We start from the raw sequence: 10,365 nt of genomic DNA on the forward strand, positions 1-10,365 counted from the left end.
CCCGGCCCCGCCCCAGCCCCCGCACCCACGGCTTGCGGCAGTGCGCTGCTGTCAGGAGCCACTTGGGGGCGATGAGGGTTGCCCCGCAGAGTAATCTGGTCTTCTGGAACAGGGCCACCTGCCAGGGCTGGGAATGAGGAGGGCATTCATACCCCTTGATGATCCTGGTCTCTCCCCCTACATGCCCTGGAGTGGGTAGGGGGGTAAAAGAGGGGCTCAGGCATGAGAGGAGATAGCACAGGAGCTCTCTAAGAAAGGACAATGGCGAGGAGAGAGAGAGAGTCCGGTGGTCTGACCCTCAGACCCACTATGAAGCCTTCTCATACAAGGAGCTCATTACGTGGTTGAAACAGTTCCAAACGGGTTGACCAGCACTCACCAGCTTGAGCTCTTTCTAAGTGTCCCCCACTCTACTCCCACTTTCCTGGACCCCTTCCCTAGGATCTTCCTAGCCTTCTGCTCATTCTGGCATCTAAAAGGATTACGCCAGAAGCAGCCAGCATGGGATGGATCTAGAACCTCATTACGCCTGTTTCTGCTCGGATGCACTACGTTCTGTATCTTAAGCACCAGCCCTGTCTATTGGCCAAGAATAGAGGATTCGGGGGGGGGGGATCCCAGAGAGCCCAGAGAGAAGTCCCTGCCCTTCCCCATCTCTCAACATACCTGTCGCCAGAGCAAGTATGATTAATCGCAGAATCGTCATGGCCTGGAGTGAGGAAGGACCGGCCCCAGGTTCTTCTGGGAACGAGGAGGGACACAGGTACAAAATCATTTTCCTAGGAGATTGGGGGACTGGTTCATGGCCTCTTCTTTCTCCCTCACTTCCTGGAGCTCTTTGTCCTCCTCGGAGCAAGAGGACTTAACAAGCCCTGAGGTTTTCCCAGCACCTCAGCCTCTGAAAGCCTTCCAGTCGGATATGGAGAGAGAGGCCTTGGAAGGGGCCTGAACTCAATTAGAAGCTTCCGGTATGCCAAGGAGGATGTGGAAGCTGTTGGGAGAGGCTCTGTTTGGGGTAAGCAGTGGGCTGGCCCTATTGTAAGTCAGTCACGGGATGTCTGTCCAGACACAACACAGGTTAGAGAATGACTTTCAGGTTGCCCACCTGAGACATGACCCAGGGGTTGAAGTTGGAGGACTGAAGTGGACCAGGCTCCCTGTGGGTACCCATCCAATTTTCCTTGTGCCAATCACAGGGTGATAAGATAATTTAAAGCCTGCCCAGGGTGGAGGGAGTAGGGACTCGCCCTCCAAGCACATCTTCACTACCACCCCCCTTTTCTTTGCTTAACAACCCTTTTCCTTTGAAGGAAGGCTGGACAGAGCTGGGCGGAGCTGGTCAAGGGGAGGGCCAGTGCCCTCAGCTGCCCTAGCCAGCGGGGGTGGGGGGTGGAGGGTTGGGTCCAGCAGGGGTCACCGAGGTTGGGGCAGCTGGTCGGGGGTGAGGGACGCAGAGAGAGGCAACCATCTCCCACCTAAGCTGAGCTAGCAGGTCCCAAGGGGAGGGAGCGAGGAAGGAAAGGGGTGTGGAGGCAGAGGTAAAGGCGCGCTTGGGGCCAGCAGGCGCCTGGAAGGGATGAGGGGGAGGGCTTCCTTTCCCATCCCTCGGGGACTCACGGGCTCTGGGGCTGAGGCTCTGGGGGGGCCCCGGCGGCGGTGGCAGCGGCAGCAGGCTGGGTCGGAGCGCCAGGCACAGGCGGGCAGGCAGGCGGGGGGCGGCCCCGGGCGGGCCCAGGATGACGGGGCCTCCTGGCCCTGCCTTGTCGCCCCGGAGGCGGGGTGTGTGTGCGCGCGTGTGGGCCCTCCCCAGGCCGACTACCCGCAGCTGTCACTGTCACCTCCGGAGCCCCTCATCTCTGCCCTTCGCCGGCTGCTTCGTGTCTCTGTGTCCATCCACTCCTTTGGACCTTCCTCCATCTCTCCTAAACGTGTCTTTTTTCTTCTTTCTCTGCCATTCTCTCTGTCTAAGCACGTCTGTCTTTTTCCTCTTCGTGCTTGGAATTTTCTCATTCATGTCTCCTCACTCTTCCTTGTACCTTTGTCTCTTTCTCTAGCTCTCATTTTCATTTTGTGCATCTCTTACTCTGATTTTTTTCTACTTTTCTTGTCCTGTTTTGTTTTGTTTTACCTCATGTCTCTCAACTCTTGTCTCTCTTTCTACTCATTTCCTCTGTCTCTGCTCCTCTCTTTTGGCCCCTTCTTCCCCAACTCTCCCAGCCCAGGGGGCTCTCAGGCCTACCTCTGGGCTTCTCCTCTTTTCCATTATAAGGAGCGGGGGGGGACTGGGGCATCACAGAGGTGGGGCTACCCCCAGGAGAAGGGGCAGGACAGGAGGGTGGGGGAAACAGGTCAGGGCCTGTGGGAGCTGGGGCCCAGAAAAAGTCATTTAACCAAGTGCAAAGGTGCTTCTCTACTTGGCCTTTGAGACTTGGGCTCTCTCAAGCCTCCCAGACCTCCTGGTCCCCCAGGGTGGGAATCCAGCTGGTGCATAAGCACTTACTGGCTGTGTGTCCTCGACCCAATGACTTCCCCTCTCTGAGCCACGTGGGCTGATTTCATCATCTGTTATCAATGAGATCTCTCTTAGTCGCTCTCCTCTGGCCCCTACCAGAGACGTAGAAGCAGGTGGGGAAGGCCCAGGTGCTGATGGCAGCCAGGCCCGGCTCTTCCTCTCCCTATCAGGATGTGACTTGGGGACAGGGACGAGGGACTCCACCCTTGTGAGGCTCAGTTGTTGTTATGTGCCATTGAGTTGTTTGCGACTCATAGCGACCCCTATGCACAACAGCCCTAAACCCTGCTCTATCCTGCGCCAACCACACTGCCTCCGACACACCCATCCCGATTACCCCAGTCACAGAATCAATCCATCTCATAGAGGGTCTTCCCCTCCTGCACCGTCCCTCCCCCCTCCCAAGCATGACGTCCCTCTCCAAGGACCCGTCCCTCCTGGCAACATGTCCAAAGTATGTCAGATGAAGCCCCAGAATCCTTGCCTCCAAGGAGTTGCTTGGTTTAATCCTCTCCAAGATGAATCTGTTTGTTTTCCTGGCAGTCCATGGTACATTCAGTACTCAGTTACTCCACCTGAAATGGAGCGAAATGGGGGTGGCAAGCCTGCCTGGTGGGATTGGGGTGAGGATCCCAGAAGATGCTCAAAGCGAAGAATCAAGGAGATGTTCCTATTAGGATCCTAGCTCGAATTCCACTGATTTCACTTCTGCTGCCATTTGCCCATCCCCATGTCCCATTCTGGGAGAGGGGTGAGAAGAGTAGCAAAATCTCTCTTGCTTCCAAAGGCTACCCTGCAAACCTTCATCCTCGAAGATCTGTGAGAACAAGTCTACATACTGCATGAAATAGAATGCATGTCCAACTACCAAACGTACTGCCAAGCGAGTTGATGCCAAGTCACGTTCAACTCAACTCGTTGCCATGGAGTCAGACCCAGCTCACAGCCGACCCTCCAGCAGGTGTTTGAGAGGCTGTAAATTGCATAGAGATGGCCCACCTTTCTCCTGAGGAGCTGGTGGTGGATTTGAACTGGGGAAGGCACTGTTCCTGGGTTAGCAGGGTAGCTCCCTACAGGCTTTGCCACCAGAGCTCTGCCTCACCATGGCCATGTAAGACCAAGGAGAATTCTTTCATAGGTTCAGAGGCTGTGGAACTTTATGGAAGCAGATTTCTACATCCTTTTCCCGAGAGGCAGCTGGTGGGTTCGAACCTCTGACCTTTCAGGTAGACTCTGAGCATCTTAGTCACACATCGCACCCCTTAGGCTGCCTTTCTTTGACTACTCAAGTCCAATTGCCGTTCTGGTGGCCCAGTGGCAAGACACTGCGCTGCAATCCCAAAGACACAAAGTTTGAGGCCATCAGCTGCTCCCTGGGAGAAAGACGGACACACTCTTCCCATGTGATTAACTGTCTCTGAAAACCCCCCAGAGGGTCACGTATGGGTCGGCTCCTAGTCTAAGGTCCACCACCACAACGACGTTTGAAAGAATGGTATGTTTTATAGACATTTAATTAAATGGTCATGAATTATTGTTGTTTAGAAGCTAATACTTCCCCCCCCCCTTCTCCCTCTTTTAGACCTTCCATTGGTCCTTAAAAGGCTAATCAACTTGAGGGCCTGTTTTTGTAAAATTGATTAGAAATTTTGGAGGAAAAATGACTCATAATTTTATCATAGGCTTTTTCTATTCCACTTTTATGTGACCCTGTGAGACCCTCTCACCCTCTTTGATCTCCAATCTTATAACATGTAGGTACTGGAACTCGTAAGCCCTCCATCCATTTTCAACCATCGTTGTTGTTGTTAAGTACCATCAAGTCTTGATGACTCACAGCAACCCTATGAACGAAAGACCTGAACACTTGTATAAATTTCATTGTTTCTCGAAGTCCATAGGGTTTCCCGAGGCAAGCTATTTCAGAAGTGGATGCCACTCCAAGCTTGTTTTAATTGGGAATCTCCACCAAACACTGCCCCCCATGGATAACCATTACTGCATTTGACACATCAGTGTCACAGTGTTCAGCAACACAGCAACCATGAGTTACCTCTGTACAGCAAATGGACAGACCAGTGCTATACCACCTAGAAGAATGTTTGACCAAAACAATTAAAATAGGCCTGAGGGACGCAGACTAAAATCACCCACTATAAGAACATCAAATAAACAGGCATACCCCCTCTTCCAGTTAGATTTATTCCAGATAGTCACCCTCCTCCCAACCCTGGGTCTCAGAAGGGCCAACTGAAGTTGGAGTTCCAGGAAGAAGGCTCCCACATTGAGAACAGTGTCTGTTGTGGATAATGATTGAGGTGGTTTGAGGGTCGGAGTGGCCCCACAAGGTGACAGTGGAAGCAGAAGGAACATATCAGTTTCTCCTGATGATCTTCTGAATCCAGTCAGTATATTTGCAAATCTTGGTGTAGACTCCTGGGATGCCTTTTTGCCCACAAGGTCCTACAGACCCCCAAGACACTAGACCCTGAAGGACTCCCCCACAAACCAGGGGGCCCCCAGAGTCACCCTGGAGAGAAGAAGGAGAAGAAGCATTTTGTGAATCTAGGAAATGTCTTATTCCTACTTTCCTCTCCCCTAGTCCACCAACCCATTCTGGGCCTTGAAAACAGAGGCTGAAGCCTGGATAACCTGGAGGTTATCTGGAGTGAAAGACACAGCAGGATTCTGGGGCGAATGGCAGGAATGCTGATCGATTGAGAAGAAAGCAGCATATCTAGGGGCCTGGGAAAGAGAGCAGATACTTCATGAAGAGGGTTGCCTTCAAGACAGTGGCTGGACGGGTGGCCAATGAGAGAGGAGAACACTATCTCTAATGACCAATCCGAGGGAAGGAAGGTGGCAGTCCATTAAGTCGAGGAGTCTCTTAAGGACAATGACTGGCACCTTGCCTAATAAGAATCCCAGGGAGGAAGGGTGTGACTCTATAAAAGGCAAAGGATTGTTTAAGGACAGTAACTGGAGCACTGGCCAATGAGAGAAGAGAACACTATCACCAACGACCAATCCCAGGGAAGAGCAGAGAGTTCCTAAAGGACCTAGCTAATGAATGGAGAAAATATTATTCAATGACCAGTCCCGGGGAGGAAGCACGAATGGGCCACCTTCAAGGGTCGGGATCTCTCGCAATAGCCAGGCTTCTGACTAGTGAGATGGGTCAACTCAACTTAAAAAGGGCGAAGATTTGGAATTAGGGGCTGAGACGGTTCACTGATTCTCTTTACCACCATCATCCCTCACTTAGACTAGCACAAAGTGGAGGCTGGTCTAGAGAAGACTCGGAGTCCAAGATCAAGGATTTCCAACCTGAGTTCCAAGTCCTGGTTAATTCTTTGCCTTCCCTTTCTCCCTCCTTAGCCTTTCCCAGTCCTCTCTTTGTGCCTGTTCCCACTTGTTTCTCTCTCTCTCTCTCTCTCTGTATCTTTCTGGCCTCATCCCTCCCTTTCTGTTTCTGACTCCTCTGTCTTCCCAATTCTGCTCTTCTTTCTTCCCCCCTCCTTCCTTAATCCCTTCACCTTTTCTATTTACTGATTTCCTTCTTGTTGTCTCTCTCCATTCTCTCTCTCCTCTCTTCTTCCTCTTTCTCTTCTCTCCCCTCTCCTCCTGTCTTTCCCTCTCTCTCTCCCCCCAATCTTTCTTTTCTCTCCTCTTTCTCTACCTCCATCTCCTCTCCTCCTCCTCCTCTTCCTTCTTCTTCTTCTCATCTCCTCTCTCTCTCTCTCTGAATCTGGCCTCATCCCTCCCTCACTCTCCATCTCTGGCTCCTCTGTCCTCCCCATCCTGTTCTTCTCTTCCCCTCCTCCTTTAATCTCTTCGCCCTCTCTTCTCTGTCCTCTGCAGTGACCTTGTATACACACACCTGGCAGGCATCTTCCCCTTCGATGCCACCGGCACACACCATGTTGCTTGTGATCCTTCCATGGAATACTTTCTGGCAGGAAGTATCAGAGACAATGGAGAGGTTGAGGCACTGGAGCCGGTCTGGAAATGGGTCTAGGAGGTGGAAAGTCAGTTTTGCAAAGAGTTACAGAGCTCTCCACTTTGGGGGCCACGTGCCTGCTCACAGGAAGCCAAGCTCCTGACCCACAGCTCCAAGCCAATACCACCAGCCCCTTAGTGACCTCCAACCCAAACATTTAAATAAAACCTTTACATTTTTATGACTTGATATCATGGTCTCCCTGACTTTATATCTCACAGCTCTTCTATCTTCCAACTTCTGATGCTATGAATCCAGACCGACTTTCTCACGCCATCCCAGACACCATGACCTTTGACCTCCCACCTCATTCTCCTTCCATCCTAACTTGACCGCCTGTCTTCACTGTCTCCTGACCCCAAGTTCCTTGACTTAACCTTGACCTCCCAGCTCAGCTCTGTATCCTCTAAACCTTTAATTCCTTGCCTCCCAACTCCACAGTGACCTCGTCTAATACAGGCCATGGTCTTCGCAATCACTTGTTATGCATCAGAGAGTTGGACAATGACCAAGGAGGATAGAAAGAGAATTGATGCCTTTGAGCTGTGGTGCTGGAGAAGAGTATTGAGAATACCATGGACTGCTAGGAAAACACACAGATTCATCCTGGAAAGGGTTAAACTGGGTAGCTCCTTGGAGGCAAGGATTCTGAGGCTCCGTCTAACATACTTTGGACATGTTGTGAGGAGGGACCAGTCCTTGGAGAAGGACATTATGCTTGGGAGGGTGGAGGGACAGCGCAGGAGAGGAAGGCCCTCTATGAGGTGCATTGATTCAGTGATTGGGGTAATCGGGATGGGTGTGTCAGAGACAGTGCGATTGGCACAGGACAGAGCAGAGTTCAGGGCTGTTGTACATAGGGTCGCTATGAGTCGCAAGCGACTCGATGGCACATAACAACAACAACAACATACCCCATACGGGAAGCAGGAGTGGAATCCACTTCCTAAATAACATGCCTCCGGAAACTATGAAGTTTGATAAGTGTCAATAGCTGTAGAGGGGCATCAAGCCTTTTGCTTATAGGGTCGCTATGAGTCATGCTCAACTCAAAGGCAATCAACAACAACAACAACAACACCACAACCCTTACGCTTTTATTCTAGATCCCCCAAAGTCCACGACTTCTGACCCCAGATATGTGATCCTTGACTGAATTTCAAATAACCTGCTCAGTTCATCTGGATTCCATGAGCTCAACCTTAGAAGGACTTCTACTATCAGAACTCATGACTCAAGGCCCCTTCTCAACTTCCCTAGATTGTATCTATCCCTTGTTTCTGATCAGGCAACCCGTAATATCACTCTGGCCTCACCACATTCATGACCCCTGACTTCTGATCCAATCCCTTGACCCCTTTAACTCCCAGACCCCTGGACCACCATGATCTCTCACTCCAGTCTGAACCAACCCTCATGCTTGTTCAACACCTTGGCCCTTTACCTACCCTTCTTTGAACCTCTTTCATATCACACCCTAAATGTGTTTACTGACGCCTCAGCCCAGGCATTCCTTACTCCATGGGTGATTGGTGGTGCCCCAGCCTGAGATGTGGCACTCGGTACCGGCAGCTGCACAGGTGCTGGGCAGAGGCAGGGTGTGGACGCTGTTGGTCAGGCGGACGGGCAGGCCCAGCCGCAGAAGCCGGAGGTCATGGTCATGGTTCTGCAGGGCTCCCTGGTAGCTGGGATGGGTCACGGAGAAGCCACTGCGCCGGATCTGCTCTGTGTAATCCAGCCGGCTGAGGCTGTGCTCTCCCAAGCGTACCCAGTACCTTCTGAGGGGGTCACAGTGACTCATCAGATGGTGGGGGGCAGCCACCCAGGTTTTCACCCAGCTGGCTGTACCCTCAGACCCCCACTGGCCCCCTCTGCTTCCTGTGTCTCAATCACTATCCCCTCCCTCATTTTTTCTGTCTCTGAGTGTCTCTTGCAATCTCTCAGTCTCTATCTTCCCCCTCTAGGTGTCCACCCACCTCTCCTTCTGCAACCTGACCCTCACGCAGCATACCCAAGCCTCTTCTTTTTCTATTAACTGTGAGTCCACGAGGGAAGGGACATCTACGTGCTTTGTTCCTCACTGGATTCCCAGAACCTAGACCTCCTGGCACAGAGAAAATGTTGTCAACCAACACTGTTGACTTAATAAAACAGGTGAATAATGAAAGGACTTTCTTTGTCGCGTCCTTGTATCTCTCTGTTCCTTGTACCTGAGCTCCTCTTTCTCAGACACGCCAGAAAAATCGAGATCACAGGCCTGAGAAAATAAGGAAGAGCCACGCTCTGCATTATACAGACGGGGCCACTGAGCCCCAGAATGGCGCCGGATTTAGCCTTTAAGGTTGTACAGTTTCAGTCAGATGGGTCCGTGTGGGTTCAGGATCTACACTGGGCCCAGGGATGGCTGAGATGGTGAGTGAGACCATTCAGGAAATAAACGAGATGGGAGAGGATAGTGGAGGTCTCAAAATCTTCCTCTCTTCTTCCCCTGCCCCCCCCCCCATTTCATCCTGCCCCACCCACGGCCGCTCTTGAGAAGATTGTATTTCCTGTTCAACCTCACGCTCTCTTGTCAGCCTCTTATGCTCTGGTATTTGGCTTCCTTGAGACTTTAATCCCAGCAATTCTCTCCAAAGATCCTCCCTTCTCTGACCCCCCCACCCCCCCAGGAAGAGACTCAGGGTGGACTTACCTGCCACTGCAGTGAGCTGCTGTGATGACCCACCTGGGGTCAATGAGGACACCCCCGCAACGCAGTTTGGTGCCTTCAAACAACCCCACCTGCCAAGGCTGTGAGTTAGGGATACATTCTGTCCCGTTGTAAATCTTTGACGCTTCGCCAAGTCCTGGGGGACAAGCCAGAAAGATGGGAGTCAGAGAGAGAGGGTGTGGATCTGAGATAGAAAGAGAGAGAGAGAGAGAGAGAGAGAGAGAGAGAGAGAACAGATGGAGAAGATCAGGCAACATTCAGACAGAAAAAGAGAGGAGAAAGCGAGAACCAAGGAACAGTGGAAATACAGAGACGGAAATAGGCAACAGAAAGAGAAAAAGACAGCAGCAAAGATGGAGAGAGAGAGAATAGACAAGAGAAGGACGCATAGAGAGATCCAGTGATGTCTTTACACAGCAAAACAGCAAGGAAGACAGAGAAAAAGAATCAGAGATACAGATGCTTGACCATAGGTAGGAAATAGATCAAAGGCATGGAGGAGAGAGAGAGAGAAGGAGAGGAGAGGAGAGGAGAGGAGAGGAGAGAGAAGAGAGAGAAGGAGAAAGAGATATAAAGAGACAGAGATAATAAAGAGACAGAGATAAGCATGACCCCAAGGGTTAGAGGCAGAGTGACCCCCCCCCACACCTCCTCTCTTCCTCAATACCAGGCTGGAATCCAGAGCTGAGATGGGGAGATGGGATCTTCTTGCAGGACAAAGCCCCAGTTCCCTGGAGGAACTCACCCATAAGACACAGAAGCAAAAAGATGCTGTGCCCCATGGTGGGGCCACCACCACGTTCTGCAGAAAAGGTGGGAGTTCTCAGAAGATGACCTTTCCCTGTCAGCCCACCTCCCCTTTTCCCCCATCCCTCCCCCTTCTGTCCTGCACTCTTCACTTGCAGGGGAGTCCATCCCCTCCTCCTCCTCCTCCTCCTCCATTCCCATGCATTACTGTCCCCCTCCCCTGGGGGACTTGATGTCCCCTCCTCACCTTGTCCCTTTGTCTGCTGGATCTCCGAGGTGGGTGTCAAAGTTCTGCCTGTCTCTGCTGCTATCTGCCTGTCCACCTGAAGGTCAGCCGTTTGCTATCTCTGAGGACACCTACTTGCTACTTGCTTGTCCTTGTGTCTGCTGGCCACC

General features: G+C 51.8%; 2 protein-coding genes across 4 annotated transcripts in view; both read right to left on the reverse strand.

Annotated features, from left to right (window-relative positions):
• The window catches only part of KLK11 (kallikrein-related peptidase 11), a 4,505-nt gene extending 1,968 nt beyond the window's left edge, over nt 1–2,537 (reverse strand). Inside the window, exons 1-3 of one of the 3 annotated variants that reach the window (XM_006897287.1) lie at nt 2,501–2,537; nt 667–741; nt 30–186 (exon numbers count right to left, since the gene is read on the reverse strand). In XM_006897287.1, the coding sequence (XP_006897349.1) occupies nt 30–186; nt 667–706 (197 nt within the window). In that variant the 5' untranslated portion in view covers nt 707–741; nt 2,501–2,537. Of the gene's footprint in view, nt 1–24; nt 187–666; nt 742–1,874; nt 1,894–2,500 lie in introns of those variants that run through there. The other 2 variants (XM_006897288.1, XM_006897286.1) reach the window with 2 other exon arrangements.
• Nucleotides 2,538–4,886: 2,349 nt separating this feature from the next.
• Nucleotides 4,887–10,164, reverse strand: KLK12 (kallikrein-related peptidase 12). Its single transcript, XM_006897357.1, has 5 exons — nt 10,126–10,164; nt 9,968–10,024; nt 9,205–9,358; nt 6,393–6,526; nt 4,887–5,042 (listed from the first exon to the last, which is right to left on the reverse strand). Exons 1-5 carry the CDS (start codon nt 10,162–10,164, stop codon nt 4,887–4,889), a joined length of 540 nt encoding a protein of 179 aa, XP_006897419.1.
• Nucleotides 10,165–10,365: the final 201 nt, after the last annotated feature.

The sequence above is a fragment of the Elephantulus edwardii genome, unplaced genomic scaffold, assembly GCF_000299155.1.
Source record: "Elephantulus edwardii isolate Elephantulus edwardi_28Jun2011 unplaced genomic scaffold, EleEdw1.0 scaffold00208, whole genome shotgun sequence".
NCBI classification, from domain to species: domain Eukaryota; kingdom Metazoa; phylum Chordata; class Mammalia; order Macroscelidea; family Macroscelididae; genus Elephantulus; species Elephantulus edwardii.